The 18,288-nt window shown below is 45.0% G+C and overlaps 1 protein-coding gene across 1 annotated transcript in view; it reads right to left on the minus strand.

Moving 5' to 3' along the window:
* Positions 1–18,288, minus strand: part of USP13 (ubiquitin specific peptidase 13) — a 161,152-nt gene that overhangs the window by 5,002 nt on the left and 137,862 nt on the right. Inside the window, exons 16-19 of the mRNA XM_069727263.1 lie at positions 12,433–12,459; positions 9,259–9,402; positions 8,811–8,971; positions 205–367 (exon numbers count right to left, since the gene is read on the minus strand). Coding sequence (XP_069583364.1) covers positions 205–367; positions 8,811–8,971; positions 9,259–9,402; positions 12,433–12,459 — 495 coding nt within the window. The remainder of the gene's footprint in view (positions 1–204; positions 368–8,810; positions 8,972–9,258; positions 9,403–12,432; positions 12,460–18,288) is intronic.

An 18,288-nucleotide genomic window follows, 5' to 3' on the forward strand; every position in this document is an offset into this window, starting at 1 on the left:
ATTACACAGTAAAATGAATGGGGTCATTCAACACTACAACACATACAGAAAAAAAAAAAACAAGCCCTCAAACAACTGTCTCAAAAGAAAAATAAATACATAAAATGATTGCTTTTGAAGGGCCAGGAGGAAAAAACAAAATGTTATTGATCACATCGCTGTAGCAAATAAGCCATCAGTAACAAACAGCATCGCTCCTCTTACTTCCATTCCCGTCTTTAACTCGAGGTCCGTCTTCATTGTTAGTTAGGATTCCATTTGATTGCTGATTGTTTTCAGCATCCACAGATTCTGAAGGATTTGCAGCTTCATCTTCACATTCGGGATGCGAGAATATCCAGTCCAAGGCTCGTTCTAGATTGTTGTTCTAGGATGGGAGAGGAAAAAGCTAGTTTAAAAATATCGGAGCAAAAAATGGCTTCTAATTGATCTGAAGAATTTTAGAATCGATATTATCCAGAGTTTCCACTTCTGGGCCATGAACATAGCTATGTAGAGAATGGTGGCCGAATGTGCGCTGCCCAGTAATGAGGAGGCGGTCGCGCATGCTCAGCTCTCAGATCCATTTCATGGGAGCCCCAAAAACGGCCCTGACAGTTTATTTGGCAATTTTTGATGCTAAGGATCTGTTCAGATGAGGGTCCTGCACTCATTTTTTTTATATCTGTACTCTGTAGGCTGAACATAATGTACACTAATTTTGGAATTTGGTTGTACAATAGATTTTGGTGTTTTAGTACTATACAAATTAAATAAATGCTTACCAGACTAAAAATTCCTTTTAGCAACCTTCATAACCCTTAGGCCAGTCTCACAAGTCCAGATAATTCCGGTACCGGAAAAATCGGTACCGGAGTTATCCGTGTCCGTGTGTCCGTGAGCTCACGTAGGCCATCCATGTGGCACACGAGCGGCACACGTGTGCCGCCCGTGTGCCAACTGGGTACCACACGGAGCGTGCAGGAGACAGCACTAGAGATAAGCGCTGACCCTTGCATCTGGTGCTAAAGCCGCCATTCATATCTTCTCTCCAGCAGGCTGGCTAGAAGATATGAAAAATCCTTTTTTTTTTTGTTTTCGTGTTTAAAATAAAGATCCCTGTCCCCACCCCCTCCCACCCCATGTGCAACCCCCCCCCCCCCCCCCCCCACTGTTAATAAAATACTCACCCGGCTCCCTCGCAGCATCCTGTCCTCGCCGCACCTTCTCCTGTATGAGCGGTCACGTGGGGCTGCCCATTACAGTCATGAATATGCGGCTCCACCCCTATGGGTGCAGCAGTTGTCTGTTTTTAGACGCAGCATGTGGCAGAGCTCAGAAAGCTAACCCCGCCAACACCACAGCTTTCTATGTACATTGTCTATTGACAGGAAACTACTCATCAGAGGAGGGGGCGTGGTAGGACCAGGGCTCATGTGCACTGTGGTCCAGGCAGTGATAATCTCCTGGTGCTAAAACTATCATTGTATGAAAACAACAGCACACAGCATAATAAGTGACATCCCTGGAATCTGTGTCTTAGCTGCTACCTCATGCTGGCCGCAGATTACATAGCAAAAACCTGCTTACCAATTCCCTTTAAATGGACATAAATGGTCTTCTCCAATATAACAAAATCTCTTTCCAAATATACTATTAAAGAATGAGTTATTAGAGAACACATTGGTTGCAAATATTAAGTCTTTTTGAGTGCCTGCCCTATCCTGCACTACATTGCTGATCCAAAGGGATACTCTTTAGTCAATTCCCCTGCACTATATCTAAGATTACATTTTAACAAGCAGGGATTGTTCAAAGCCAACAACCCCTTAAAGGGATTCTGTTCATTAAGGAAAATATAGCACCTTGCTGTTATGTAACCTGCTGGAAACCGTGTCAAGAAGAAAGATTGCCTTTCCTGCAACTAAAGCATCACTGTAATTGTAATTTGCAATTCTCTCACTGGATAAACGCTACATCAGATTGTATTTTTCTCCTGTGACCTGACATTGCTTAAATACAAGGTTGCAATAGAACGTCAATGTAGGCAGCATTGTTAGTGGGCTATATCATCACAATGTTGCCCTGACACTCTAGACTTTACAGAGGTTTCTGAGTTAGAATCAATATTGCACGTGCTGTATTCGCTGACAAGCATGCTGTAAACTAAATCTTTTACTACATATTCAAGTCCTATCCAGGCACAGGGACCCTGTTTAAAAGGAAATTATGTTTCTTACTTTGAGCCACACTTCTTAGCTACCAGTAACTACAGTAACCCTAATGATGTATTTTTTCTTAAATCTAAGGCTATGTGCACACGTAAGAAAAGAGGTGCAGAATTTTCTGCACAAAATCCGCATCTCCTGGCAGAATCCGCAGCTGCGGATTTGCTGCGGTTTTTATGCAGATTTTGTGCGGATTTTCTGCGCTTTTTGCCCCTGTGGATTTTTAACATGGAGGGGTGCTGAAACGCTGCAGATCCGCACAAAAGAAGTGACATGCACTTCTTTGAAATCCGCAGCAATTCCACACTGATTTTTCTGCACCTTCTGCACAGCTATTTTTTTACCCCATTGATTTACATTGTACTGTACATCACAGTGCGGATCTGCAGCGTTTCTGCGCGGAAAAATCCGCTGCGGATCCGCAGCAAATCCGCATCGTGTGCACATAGCCTTAGGAACATGGTTACACGGGAACTACTATTTACTTTATTTTACTTCCTTCTCTCCCAGAGACTTGTTGTGAATTCTGTGGCTGAATTCACTTCTGTGGTCACAAGTGGTATTGCAGTCTCTGGGCTTCCTCCCTCAGGTGTTTTGGTGAGCTCGTTGGCTGCCTTGCTATTTAGCTCCACCTGAGTCTGTCTTCCTTGCTCCTTGTCAATGTTCCAGTGTTGGATCTGAGCTACTGCATCTTTCCTTGGGCCTGCTGCTCTGCTAGATAAGTGCTTCTAGTTTGTTTTCTGTTTTTTCTGTCCAGCTTGCTATTTACTTTTGCTGGAAGCTCTGAGAAGCAAAGGGGTGCACCGCCGTGCTGTTAGTTCGGCACGGTGGGTCTTTTTGCCCCTTTGCGTGGTTTTCGTTTTAGGGTTTTTTGTAGACTGCATAGTTCTCTTTGCTATCCTCGCTCTGTCTAGAATATCGGGCCTCACTTTGCTGAATCTATTTCATTCCTACGTTTGTCTTTTCATCTTGCTAACAGTCATTATATGTGGGGGGCTGCCTATTCCTTTGGGGTATTTCTCTGAGGTAAGTCAGGCTTGTATTTCTATCTTCAGGCTAGTCAGCTCCTCAGGCAGTGCCGAGTTGCATAGGTAGTGATAGGCGCAATCCACTGCTGCTTATAGTTGTGTGAGGATAGATCAGGTACTGCAGTCTACAGAGATTCCACGTCTCAGAGCTCGTCCTATTGTTTTTGGTTATTGCCAGATCTCTGTATGTGCGCGGATTACTGCACGCTGTGTTGCCTGATTGCCAGCCATAACAGTACAAGGAGCCACACCAATGATTCCCAATAGAGGGAAAAAAGAAATCCTGACAGCATTTTTTTTTCTTAGCTCTGTCTTCAGTCTTTTTTTTCCCCTAGACATTAGAGTGCTTCAGGACACAGCTGTGGACATGGATATTCAGGCTCTGTGCTCCTCAATGGATAATCTCGTTGTAAATGTACAAAAGATTCAAGATACTATTGATCAGAAATCGATGCTAGAACCAAGAATTCCGATTCCTGATTTGTTTTTTGGTGACAGAACTAAATTCCTGAGCTTCAGAAATAATTGTAAGCTATTTTTGGCCTTGAAACCTCATTCTTCTGGTAATCCTATTCAACAGGTTTTGATTATTATTTCTTTTTTGCGCGGCGACCCACAGGACTGGGCGTTTTCTCTTGCACCAGGAGATTCTGCATTGAGTAATGTTGATGCATTTTTCCAGGCGCTGGGATTGCTTTACGATGAGCCTAATTCAGTGGATCAGGCTGAGAAAAATCTGCTGGCTTTATGCCAGGGTCAGGATGATGTAGAAGTATATTGTCAGAAATTTAGGAAGTGGTCAGTACTCACTCTGTGGAATGAATCTGCACTAGCGGCTTTGTTCAGAAAGGGTCTCTCTGAAGCTCTTAAGGATGTAATGGTGGGATTTCCTATACCTGCTGGTTTGAATGAGTCTATGTCCTTGGCCATTCAGATCGGTCGTCGCTTGCGCGAGCGTAAATCTGTGCACCATCTGGCGGTATTGTCTGAGAGTAAACCTGAGCCTATGCAGTGCGACAGGACTATGACTAAAGTAGAACGGCAAGAACACAGACGTCTGAACAGACTGTGTTTCTATTGTGGTGATTCTACTCATGCTATTTCTAATTGTCCTAAACGCACTAGGCGGTTCGATAGCTCTGCCGTTATTGGTACTGTACAGTCCAAATTCCTTTTGTCCATTACCTTAATGTGCTCTTTGTCATCGTATTCTGTCATGGCGTTTGTGGATTCAGGCGCTGCCCTGAATCTGATGGATTTGGATTATGCTAAACGTTGTGGATTTTTCTTGGAGCCTTTGCGGTGTCCTATTCCGTTGAGAGGAATTGATGCTACACCTTTGGCCAAGAATAAGCCTCAGTACTGGGCCCAGCTGACCATGTGCATTGCTCCTGCACATCAGGAAGTTATTCGCTTTCTGGTACTGCATAATTTGCATGATGTGGTCGTGTTGGGGTTGCCATGGCTACAAACCCATAATCCAGTATTGGATTGGAACTCTATGTCGGTAACCAGCTGGGGTTGTCAGGGAGTACATGGTGATGTTCCATTTTTGTCTATTTCGTCATCCATTCCTTCTGACATCCCAGAGTTCTTGTCGGACTTTCAGGATGTATTTGAAGAGTCCAAGTCTGATGCCCTACCTCCGCATAGGAATTGTGATTGTGCTATCGATTTGATTCCTGGTAGTAAATTCCCTAAGGGTCGTTTATTTAATTTGTCCGTACCTGAACACACCGCTATGCGCAGTTATGTGAAGGAGTCCCTGGAGAAGGGACATATTCGCCCATCGTCGTCACCATTGGGAGCAGGGTTCTTTTTTGTAGCCAAGAAGGATGGTTCGCTAAGACCGTGTATTGATTACCGCCTTCTTAATAAGATCACTGTTAAGTTTCAGTATCCCTTGCCATTGATTTCTGACTTGTTTGCTCGGATTAAGGGGGCTAGTTGGTTTACTAAGATTGATCTTCGTGGTGCGTATAATCTGGTGAGAATCAGGCAGGGAGATGAATGGAAAACGGCATTTAATACGCCCGAGGGTCATTTTGAGTATCTGGTGATGCCGTTCGGACTTGCCAATGCTCCATCTGTTTTTCAGTCTTTTATGCATGACATTTTCCGTGAGTATCTGGATAAATTCTTGATTGTTTACTTGGATGACATTTTGATCTTCTCAGATGATTGGGAGTCTCATGTGAAGCAAGTCAGAATGGTTTTCCAGGTACTGCGTGCTAATTCCTTGTTCGTGAAGGGATCAAAGTGTCTCTTCGGTGTGCAGAAAGTTTCATTTTTGGGGTTCATCTTTTCCCCTTCTACTATCGAGATGGATCTGGTTAAGGTTCAGGCCATCCAGGATTGGACTCAGCCGACATCTCTAAAAAGTCTGCAGAAATTCCTGGGCTTTGCTAATTTTTATCGTCGCTTCATCTGTAATTTTTCTAGCATTGCCAGACCATTGACCGATTTGACCAAGAAGGGTGCTGATTTGGTTAATTGGTCTTCTGCTGCCGTGGAAGCTTTTCAGGAGTTGAAGCGTCGTTTTTGCTGTGCCCCTGTGTTGTGTCAACCTGATGTTTCTCTTCCGTTCCAGGTCGAGGTTGATGCTTCTGAGATTGGTGCAGGGGCGGTTTTGTCACAGAGAGGTTCTGGTTGCTCAGTGTTCAAACCATGTGCTTTCTTTTCCAGGAAATTTTCTGCTGCTGAGCGTAATTATGATGTGGGCAACCGAGAGTTGCTGGCCATGAAGTGGGCATTCGAGGAGTGGCGTCATTGGCTTGAGGGTGCTAAGCATCACGTGGTGGTTTTGACTGATCATAAGAACCTTACTTATCTTGAGTCTGCCAAGCGCTTGAATCCTAGACAGGCCCGTTGGTCGTTATTTTTTGCTCGTTTTGATTTTGTGATTTCATACCTTCCGGGCTCTAAAAATGTGAAGGCGGATGCTCTGTCTAGGAGTTTTGTGCCCGACTCTCCGGGGTTATCTGAGCCGGCGAGTATCCTCAAGGAAGGAGTCATTGTGTCTGCCATCTCCCCTGATTTGCGGAGAGTGTTGCAGAAATTTCAGGCTAATAAACCTGATCGTTGTCCGGCCGAGAAACTGTTCGTCCCTGATAGGTGGACTAGTAAAGTTATCTCTGAACTTCATTGTTCGGTGCTGGCCGGTCATCCAGGAATCTTTGGTACCAGGGAGTTGGTTGCTAGATCCTTCTGGTGGCCATCTCTGTCGCGGGATGTGCGTGCTTTTGTGCAGTCCTGTGGAATTTGTGCTAGGGCTAAGCCCTGCTGTTCACGTGCCAGTGGGTTGCTTTTGCCCTTGCCGGTCCCGAAGAGGCCTTGGACACATATTTCGATGGATTTCATTTCTGACCTTCCCGTTTCTCAAAAAATGTCGGTCATTTGGGTGGTCTGTGATCGCTTTTCTAAAATGGTCCATCTGGTGCCTTTGGTTAAATTGCCTTCCTCCTCTGATTTGGTGCCTTTGTTCTTCCAGCATGTGGTTCGTTTACATGGCATTCCTGAGAATATTGTTTCTGACAGAGGTTCCCAGTTTGTCTCGAGGTTCTGGCGAGCCTTTTGTGGTAGGATGGGCATTGACCTATCTTTCTCCTCGGCCTTCCATCCTCAGACTAATGGCCAGACCAAACGAACCAATCAGACCTTGGAAACATATCTGAGATGTTTTGTTTCCGCTGACCAGGATGATTGGGTGTCATTTTTGCCGTTGGCTGAGTTCGCCCTTAATAATCGGGCCAGCTCGGCTACCTTGGTCTCTCCATTTTTCTGCAATTCTGGGTTCCATCCTCGTTTCTCTTCAGGACAGGTTGAGTCTTCGGACTGTCCTGGTGTGGATTCTGTGGTGGACAGGTTGCAGCAGATCTGGACTCAGGTAGTGGACAATTTGACCTTGTCCCAGGAGAAGGCTCAGCTTTTCGCTAATCGCAGACGCCGTGTGGGACCCCGACTTCGTGTTGGGGATCTGGTTTGGTTATCTTCTCGTCATATTCCTATGAAGGTTTCCTCTCCTAAATTTAAACCTCGTTTTATTGGTCCGTATAGGATTTCTGAGATTCTCAATCCGGTGTCTTTTCGTCTGATCCTCCCAGACTCCTTTTCTATACATAATGTATTCCATAGGTCGTTGTTGAGGAGATACGTGGCACCTATGGTTCCATCTGTGGAGCCTCCTGCCCCTGTTTTGGTGGAGGGGGAATTGGAGTATATTGTGGAGAAGATTTTGGATTCTCGTGTCTCTAGACGGAAACTCCAGTATCTGGTCAAATGGAAGGGTTATGCTCAGGAAGATAATTCCTGGGTTTTTGCCTCTGATGTCCATGCCCCAGATCTTGTTCGTGCCTTTCATGTGGCTCATCCTGGTCGGCCTGGGGGTTCTGGTGAGGGTTCGGTGACCCCTCCTCAAGGGGGGGTACTGTTGTGAATTCTGTGGCTGAATTCACTTCTGTGGTCACAAGTGGTATTGCAGTCTCTGGGCTTCCTCCCTCAGGTGTTTTGGTGAGCTCGTTGGCTGCCTTGCTATTTAGCTCCACCTGAGTCTGTCTTCCTTGCTCCTTGTCAATGTTCCAGTGTTGGATCTGAGCTACTGCATCTTTCCTTGGGCCTGCTGCTCTGCTAGATAAGTGCTTCTAGTTTGTTTTCTGTTTTTTCTGTCCAGCTTGCTATTTACTTTTGCTGGAAGCTCTGAGAAGCAAAGGGGTGCACCGTCGTGCTGTTAGTTCGGCACGGTGGGTCTTTTTGCCCCTTTGCGTGGTTTTCGTTTTAGGGTTTTTTGTAGACTGCATAGTTCTCTTTGCTATCCTCGCTCTGTCTAGTATATCGGGCCTCACTTTGCTGAATCTATTTCATTCCTACGTTTGTCTTTTCATCTTGCTAACAGTCATTATATGTGGGGGGCTGCCTATTCCTTTGGGGTATTTCTCTGAGGTAAGTCAGGCTTGTATTTCTATCTTCAGGCTAGTCAGCTCCTCAGGCAGTGCCGAGTTGCATAGGTAGTGATAGGCGCAATCCACTGCTGCTTATAGTTGTGTGAGGATAGATCAGGTACTGCAGTCTACAGAGATTCCACGTCTCAGAGCTCGTCCTATTGTTTTTGGTTATTGCCAGATCTCTGTATGTGCGCTGATTACTGCACGCTGTGTTGCCTGATTGCCAGCCATAACAGAGACTATACTGCAGTGTGATTTAATGCTCCTTTAGAAGCCCCTTACAACTGCTGCTCAGCAAGATCAGTACACTACATTCTAACATTATATTCACAGAACTTTTCTCGTATGAGTATAGAGTTGGGGAACAGAGATGCGCAGACAAGGGAATTCCCGTACTCTAATTGTTTAATATAGTGTAAGGACCTTGTTGAGAAGCACTTAAAAGGAGCTTCCAGAGTAGCATAAACGTGGCCTGGAAATGAGCACAAATATTCATAACTTTGCGATGCCAGTAGGATATTAACCTTTTTTCTAGTATTTTTGATAAACACAGATCATTATAACTACTGTTTGGGTCTTACTTTACATTGCAGTATACTGAAGCTTCATGTTTTTTATGCTGTAAAGTAACTTACTGTTGCCCTCAATGCCTGAAACGCTTGATTTCTCTGGAAACCCATGGATGTGATGAGAGCTACAATTTCTTCTGGTGGTTGGTTGACTTGTGCGGACAGTCCATAGGACGGTTGGGCTGATGTAGCCGCACACCCAGGGATGTTTAATGGTTCTGCAAAATCTAATGAGAAACACAGAACATATTTATTCCAAAACGACAACCATTTAAGAATTGCAAGTTCTAAAAAGCAAGCTGAAAAACAAAGGGTTTTGAACCTATGTCCCCAGCCTCGACCTAAAACTGATCTCCTAGTTGAATACTTTGTAATAAAGAATTAACAGACTTCCCACTATTTCCATGATCTATTCCTATAATCTTTGGGTCCTTAGAAATTCTCTATTAAGGCTAATAGCAGAGAATCTTAACCCATACTTGTTCATTCACGGCCTCATTGTTACTTTACTGACCAGGATCTTCCATGTGTGCAATTATCCAGTTGAAAGCTAACTCTGCACCCATGCTTCCAGTGTAGTACACAGCCTTCCGACAAGCCTCCAGAGGAAAACCCATCTCCGCCAGCTGCATGACTGACGACTCGTCTATGTCCGGAGCTGAAATACATTGGAGGAGAGGCCATTCAGCACTCCGGATTCTGGAGCCATCGCTTCGAGCTAATGATGTGGCAACATGGAATATAGGTATAGCCAATGCCATAAGTTACGAACACCACAACTATAGCTACGCCCAATAGGAAATGATTTAAATCGTCCTACTTGCTCTACTGATCCTATTAAGGTTCCATTATTTAACTTAGATGATATGAAGCCAAAAGGACTTGAGAAAATTGAAAAGCGTAAAGATGGCTTTAATTTTTTTTTTTAAATCTATAGTACACATGAAAATAATAAAGTTTGTAATATATTTTATAAAGAAAAATCTGCCTCTTTCTCCTCCTGGATGGATAATTCATTCTCATAATTCACAATTTACAGGCAACATCTGTCTTCGGTGACTAGAGACTTTCCAATTACTGAGATAGGAGATGACAGTTGGTGCTTATAAGGTTCTATACTGAACAGTTAGCCTCCAGCTCTTCCCTCCTTTTCTCTACAGAATTTAAAAAAGTGTCATCTCCCATCTTAATATTGGGATAATTGGTCTTCACTGAATTTAGATTTTACACATGAATTTAGAACGAAACATCAGTCCAGGAGGGGAAAGAAGCAGATTCCACTGATAAGGTATATTACAAAGTTGCTTATTTTCATGTGTATTATTGACTTATTGAATAGAATAACCAACATGTTAATTTTTCATCCCAACAGACATATCTAATGGCAATTGTGTATATCTGTAGAGATTATGATGAGCCAATCCAACCCACAATGGATATTAGTGGTGGAGGGGGGTGATTCAAGCTACGAAGAAAAATCTGCAGTCAGTCAATGTGACAGCATACTGCAGAATCATGATAGTGTGCAATACACACACTGTCACGATTCTCAAGTGTGCGGCCGCATGTCCTCAAGAAGGCGATTTGCCTTATTGTGATCATTTGCCAATTAGATTCTTATCCTCCACTTCTCTCAATGCTCTGAGTGATAAAGCTAACAATCTCGTTGGCATGTGACCCACGAGCATGCAAATCGCATACCTGTGGACACGTGACACTCCGCTTGCACTGGTAATACAGGGGAATCATGACAGTGTGCGCATTGCATAAGCATCAGTTTTCCACATTTTTTCAAATTTTCTTCCTAAGAGATATTTTAAGTTGAGTTTGCCCATTTCCGCATATTTTCCTTATCTAGGACAGGTCTAGAATTAATGGTTTGGACTGGCGATGGCCTTCCTTTTTAAAAGTTTAATTTTTTTTCTTAATTCACATCTGTTATCTCTCACTAGGTCACAGAAGACCTTTTGAAGATATTTTAACATTTAAATACATGTTTATTAATGCACTTTTACCCTGTAAAAGGGGCTGAACTATTGGCAAATCGAAGAGGCTGATTTTTTTATGGGGCTCCAACAACTTCTGCTTACTTTTCGACAATCACTAGTACAACAAGTAGTTAATCATGCGTCATGCCTTGTTTCCCAGATCAATAATCTGTCAATCATGATTTTGCAGCAGAGATTTTTTTTTGCTATGTAATCTAGACATCAAGGTCATTGGATTATATGTGGCCTTTTAGGTCATTGGGGGTCTTTGGTAGTCACTATTATTAAGGGGTCAAAAATGAAAGAGGTGAGCTATTAACACCGATTTTCTCAGCAGAAACACTATTACTCTTTCAATTGTGAGTATAAACTGAGAAGAGGAGAAATAATCAGGCACCTGGCACTTTAAAAGGATTTTTACATTTCCAATTGTTGGTTGGCTCCACTGCAATGGGCTGATCAGAAGTTGCCCTTCTGATGGGACCCTTTAATAATCAGTTGTAATTTGTAGAGGGAAACAACAACAAATGTTTAGAGAGGTTGAGCAGCTCCTTTCCCTTCTGCCCGATCCAACATTAGGCAAGGGGAGATTTCGAGGCACACCAAGCAGGATTGTTCGAGAGCCAGAGAGATAGACAAAGCTGAGGGTACAGAATCAAAGCCCCATCAACTCAAAGTTTCCAAATAAAATATTTAAAAAAAAGTGTTTTTTAACCATTTCACCAACTTAATTACAAGAAAAATAGATATTAAATGTATAAAATACATTTAAGTCTTTATATTTAAATTTTTTCTCACCTTATGGACTCTGTTTCTCCCTGGTGCCATGATAATTTTATTGAACATAACCCAAGGTTACAGAAAGGAACAGTACTTAATGGTAGGAACACTGTGGATTATGATGATCGTAGTCTCAAGCCACCTTTATAAAGGATTATTTTTCTGTCATTAGTTAGAACTAAAATATAATTTTTCCAGGAATTTCCTTAAAGGGGTATTCTAAAGTTAACTCTTGAGCAGCTCAGAGATCTGCAGTCTCCTTACTTTCTGGTTATTTGAGGGGCGGGCACTCCTCATTGAGTGGCAGTTTTGGTCAGGGGCTCCTTTTGCTAGAACACATTAACATTCTGTCAGTGCTTGTTTGATGTCTACACTGTTACCACTATATTTAGATGTAGAGATAACAGGAACTTTGAACAAGCAGACAGCTCAGGAAAGTGATCCTAGTTTAGGGGAAGGGAATTGCTCTGAAAACTGCCCATGCTTGAGCTAGGGGATTGTGATTCTACAGGTCTGATAACAGCACCTTGGTCAGGAGCTTAGAGGGAGGGAGAGTGGGTAACTGCTGTATCAAAATCAATGGGCTGGAGAGAGCTGATTGGGATGTTATAAGAACTCCTTCTCTGTAATGTAACTACTGTGCACACTTGACAAGGCACTGATGAACATGCTCCTTGGAAACAATCTGTACACTATATACGATAAAATCAGTCATTGCAGGAGAATGACATCAGAATGACATCAGATAGAAACAGCAAGTCAATTGTAAACTTGCTTATTATCTTGCTGTCTAACTAAAGCAATTAAAAAAAAACTTGACTGTATCCTTTAACTATACTTTTATTAGATTGCATATACATTGCACATAAAGATACTGCAGCGCATGTTAATTAGGTACGTTGATATGAGTAAAATCATACCTTCCATGAAATGGTTTCTGAAACAATCTGAAAATAAACAACAGAATTTAAACGAGGTCTTCAATCTGACAGCAGAATATAGAACTAAAGACGTAAATGTAAAGAAGCACCCAAATTTTTTTGGAGAGTCTGGCAGTTCTTAGCTTCTCTTATATAGTAGTGTTGTTAAATCAGGAATAAACACCTGAAAGGAATTTATGAGCCTCCGTTTCGTTCCTCAGCCGTACTATGTGACCCACAGCAAGAATGACACATCGTCTTCAGTATGGACTGTAAGGGAGACTCGCATTGCTTTCCTATGAGATTCAGATCAGGGCTCTCTTAGAAAGGCTACAGTCACATATCCGGATGAATTTTTACAAACGGATAGTTTTTCATCCATGGGGCATACGTGCTGAATCAGTTTTTTGTTTTGTTTTTATAGTGAAGCAAGAAGTCTGACCTTTAATTTATTCATTGACTTAACAAATGGATCAGTTTTCATTCCGTGTTTCACTCTTTTTTAATTAAAGTACAGTAGGTCTTCCATGTGTCATCTATTTTATACAGACCCCCATAAACTTTAATGGCAGAGTCTGATCCATAGACAGGATGAGAACAGGACATGCTGAGTTTTTAAAACGGTTTTTGGATCGATGCAACTATGGGTCGGCATGCATAAAAATAAAAATATAAAATAGACATGGACCTGTCACATAGAAGTGCAATGTTATAGAGACAGACTGACTATTGGGCTATTCAGAAACAGGTGTAGGTTTCAGATATAGGGATTTTTGTGTTACTCACCGTAAAATCCTTTACTCCGAGACGCTCATTGGGGGACACAGGACTGTGGGTGTATGCTTCTGCCGCCAGGAGGCTGACACTAAGTAAACTTGAAAAAAAAAAGTTAGCTCCTCCTCCATCGTATACACCCTGACACTGGCTACCAGAGACTCCAGTTTGGTGCAAAAAGCAGTAGGAGAACAAAAACACAAAAAATAGTATAACAGCATAAATACAGAAACTTTATGTCTAGAAAAGATCCTACTGACTAATGTAATCAGATATAACCAAAGCAGCCATAAGGCTACCAGGGAGGGAGCTGTGTCCCCCAATGAGCGTCTCGGAGAAAAGGATTTTACGGTGAGTAACACAAAAATCCCTATTTCTCCTTCGCCTCACTGGGGGACACAGGACTGTGGGATGTCCTAAAGCAGTCCCTGGGTGGGAAAAACATAACTCACCAGTAAAAGACATCCAGATAATGTTTGTCTACAAATGCGCCACTGCCGCTTGAAGAATTCTTCTACCCAGACTTGCATCTGCAGAGGTCTGGGAGTGAATATTATAATGCTTAACAAATGTGTGCAGACTAGACCAGGTCGCAGCCTTGCAAACCTGCTCTGCTGAGGCCTGGTGCCGAACGGCCCAGGAAGCCCCTACCGCTCTAGTCGAATGAGCCTTGATTCCGGCCGGAACCGTCATGCCCATGGAGCGATAAGCCTCCTGAATGGTCGCCCTTATCCACCTGGCCAAGGTAGATTTTGAAGCCGCGCATCCCTTCCTGCGACCCTGCGGAAGGACAAACAGAGCATCTGTCTGGCGAAAAGGAGCCGTACGGGAAACGTACCTCCTCAGAGCCCTCACCAGATCCAACGTATGGAGAGCTTTTTCTACACGGTGCGCAGGTGCCGGACAAAAAGAGGGCAGAACAATATCTTCATTGATATGAAATGATGAAACAACTTTCGGCAAAAAGGACGGTGATGGTCTGAGCACCACCTTGTCCTGATGAAAACGCAAAAAAGGAGGACGACAAGAAAGGGCTGCCAGCTCCGATACCCGTCTTATGGACGTTATGGCCACTAAAAATACGACTTTCCAAGAAAGAAACATCAAAGAAACCTCTTGAAGAGGCTCAAAAGGAGCGTCCTGTAAAGCCCTTAAGACCAGATTAAGGTCCCAAGCTTCCAAAGGAGTCTTATAAGGAGGGACCTTATGAGCGACTCCCTGAAAAAAAGTCCTGACTTGACGATTAGGAGCAATCTTGCGCTGAAAAAGAACTGATAAAGCCGAAACCTGCCTTTTAAGAGTACTAGGAGCAAGCCCAGAAACCAGGCCTGCTTGAAGGAAGGCTAGAATGTTTGGAACGGAAAAACGCAGAGGAGGCAGCCCGCGCTCTCTACACCAGGAAAGAAACACCTTCCAAGTGTGATAATAAATCCTGGCCGAGACGGACTTACGTGCACTGATCATGGTATCAGCCACTTCTTGAGAAAACCCAGCCTGAGTTAAAACCCAAGATTCAACGGCCAGGCCGTCAAACGTAGGACCTCTGAGTTCTGGTGGTAGATCGGCCCTTGAGATAGAAGATCCGGCCGATCGGGGAGCCGCCAAGGAACCCCGGCGAGAAGTTGTACCAGGTCTGCATACCAGGTCCGTCGTGGCCAATCCGGAGCTATCAGGATGGCCGGCACTCTCTCTGATTTGATCTTCTTGATTACTCTCGGGAGCAGTGCCAGAGGAGGGAACAGATAAGCGAGACGAAATTGGTTCCAAGACAGTATCAGCGCATCCACAGCGATAGCCTGGGGATCTCGGTGCCGAGAGACAAAACTGGGCACCTTGGCATTCAACTTGGATGCCATTAGATCCACGTCTGGAGTTCCCCAAAGATGGCATATCTGCAAAAAAACCTCGGGATGGAGAGACCACTCCCCGGAGGCTAGGCCCTGACGGCTTAAGAAATCTGCCGCCCAGTTTTCTTCGCCCGGAATGTGGACCGCCGAGATCACAGAGTGATTTCTCTCCGCCCAGAGTAGAATCTGTTTTACCTCCTTCATGGCTGCCTTGCTGCGGGTGCCCCCCTGGTGATTTATGTAGGCTACCGCCGTTGCGTTGTCCGATTGAATTCGGACAGGGCGACCCGCCAGAAGGTGGTGGAAACGCAACAAGGCTAGCCGGACTGCTCGAATCTCTAAGATATTGATGAGGAGATCTGATTCCTGATCAGACCAGCGTCCCTGAGCTGTATGATGGAAGAACACTGCTCCCCAACCCAGGAGACTGGCATCTGTTGTGACCACTAGCCAATTGGTTGGGGGAAAAGGCTTTCCCCTGAGTAGAGATGAGCTGTTTAGCCACCAAGCGAGAGCCTGCTTGGTCTGGAAAGACAACTGAAATTTGCGGTTGAGAGAGAGAGAGGATTTCTGTTCCATACTGATAGGATTGCACGCTGGAGGGGTCGAAGATGAAACTGTGCAAACGGAACCGCCTCTATGGTTGCAACCATCTTTCCTAACACCCTCATCCCGGACCGAATCGTATGAGGGTATGGTTGTAGAAGATTCTTCACTTCCCGCCAAAGGGCTAAGACCTTGTCCTGGGGAAGGATAGTTAGGGCTTGAGAGGTGTCGAAGATCATGCCTAAAAAAGAGATTTTTCGAGACGGCTGTAGGGAAGACTTCTTTAAATTTACCACCCAACCTAGACGGGAAAGGGTGTCCAGAGTGATGCCGACATTTTCCCTGCAAGATAGAAATGTCGGTCCCTTGATCAGCAGATCGTCTAGGTATGGCAAGACGACTATACCTCGGGAGTGCAGAATGGACACCACAGTCGACATGACTTTTGTGAACACCCTGGGAGCGGAGGCCAGTCCGAAAGGTAATGCCGTGAACTGGAAGTGTAGATTGTTTACGGCAAACCGGAGAAATCTTTGATGGAGCGGAAAGATGGGAATATGAAGATAAGCATCCTGAATGTCTACTGAGGCCAAAAATTCTCCCTTTTCCAGAGAAGCGATGACTGACCGTAGAGACTCCATCCGAAAGTGACGAACGCGGACAAACCTGTTTAAGAGCTTGAGATCTAGGATAGGCCTCACTGCTCCATCCTTTTTGGGGACTACAAAAAGATTGGAATAAAAGCCCTGAAACCTTTCTTCCTTTGGAACAGGAGAAATGACACCGCTGATACGGAGAGACTCTATGGAATTGAACAGGCTTTGACGAAGAGATTTGCACCTGGGAAGACGGGATGGGAAGAAACGGGGAGGAGGCAGCTGAACCAGCTCTATCTTGTAACCTGAAGATACGAGCTCTGCCACCCACTGGTCGTGGATTACCTGACACCAGACCTGGCGAAATAAAAGTAGACGTCCGCCTACTTTTTTGGAGACGTCCGGAAGAGGCCTCCAGTCACTTGGCCGAAAATCTTTGCGTCCTAGAACCTCTGGATCTAGAGGACTGGGGACGCATTCTTCCCCCCTGGCTGGCTGTATAAGGGGTCCGACCGTCTCGGTCCTGCTTGGGCTGACCCTGCGCAGGAGAACCTGCTGCTGGGGCCCATCTGACATAGCGAAAGGTTCTGAAACGGGCCTGGAATTGGCGCCGAAAAGGCTGTCTAGCCCTCTGCTGAGGAAGAAACTTACTTTTCCCTCCTGTGGAGTCAGAAATGAGCTGATCCAGCTTTTCTCCGAACAAACGACCACCCTGATACGGCAGGGATGTAAGAGATTTTTTAGAGGTAGAATCAGCCCGCCAGGACCTTAACCAAAGGGCCCTTCTGATGGCAATAGCATTAGACGCAGCCGAAGAAGCACAATCTGCCGCGTCCAGAGATGCGTTAATCAGATAGCTACCGGCCATAGCTACCTGAGACGACATTTCAGCCAATTCTGCTGACACATTACCTTCTTGGAGAGCCTTAGATAATGAGTCTGACCAAGAAATCATAGCCCTGGCAACCCAAGTTGCTGCAAAGGAAGGAAAAAGTGCTGAGCTTGAGGCTTCAAAGACGGAACGAGCCAAGCTCTCTATAAGACGATCCGTAGGATCCTTAATTGATGATCCATTAGGGAGAGATAGCAACGTGTTAGAGGCTAAACGGGACACTGGAGGATCTACAGAAGGATTTTCTGCCCAATCGCTACAAAGTTCCGAAGCAAAGGGATACCTAGCCTTCAGAGCTCTTTGCCCTGAAAAGCGTTTGTCCGGGTGCTCCCGATTGCGACGAATCAGGTCCTCGAACTCAGGATGAGAGGAAAAAACCCTATGGGCCCGTTTAGTCCGCTTAAACGAGACCTTATGATCGGAGGCAGAGACGAGCTCGTCCTCTATCCCCAAAGACTGATTGACAGCTTCAATTAGGCTGTCTACTGACTCCTGAAATCCAGGTTTATCAAAATTAAGAGACCCTTCCGACTCGTAGTCAGTCTCAACTTCACCGCTTTCTGCAGGGGAAGGAGAGCGAGATACGGAACTCCAAGATGCGGAAGCACCTGAGTGCCTGGGAGACGCTTTGCGAATCCGCTTTCCATGCGTCTGTCGAGTGAGAGCGCGGCCCCTGCAGGCCGAAGACTCCTGAGATCCCGAGGCCCTCTCTGAGACAGGTGGATTATCGGTCCCGACCACCGGGGTCTGCAGAGATTTGATCGCTTCAGTAAGGGACGCCATGGATTGTGACAAGGACGTGACCCATTCCGGTGGGGCTACCACAGCGTCTGCCTGAGGGACCGGAGCCGGAGAGACTACTGGAGGACTGGCAGGGGGGGGCTCCTGGACACGTTCAGCGTCACAGGCCTCACATAGGCGACTACTTTGGGCGTGCGGAAAAAGGGTACTACAAGATACACAACTGGAAAAAAGAACCGTGTGAGTCTTAACCTTTCTAGACATAACGATCCGTAATGCTATACCCAGGGCCAGAGACTGGGACAAAAAAGAATGCTTCAGCCAGATGCAGGAAGAAGCACTTACCCCAGTCCTGTGTCCCACACGAGTACCGAGATGGATCCTAAAGGCACGATGTGAGGCCCAACAAACGCTGTCTTAAATGTACATCAGGCCTTAGGGGGAGGGACTGCCAGAGATG

The sequence above is a fragment of the Ranitomeya imitator genome, chromosome 5 (genome assembly GCF_032444005.1).
Source record: "Ranitomeya imitator isolate aRanImi1 chromosome 5, aRanImi1.pri, whole genome shotgun sequence".
Taxonomy (NCBI): Eukaryota; Metazoa; Chordata; class Amphibia; order Anura; family Dendrobatidae; genus Ranitomeya; species Ranitomeya imitator.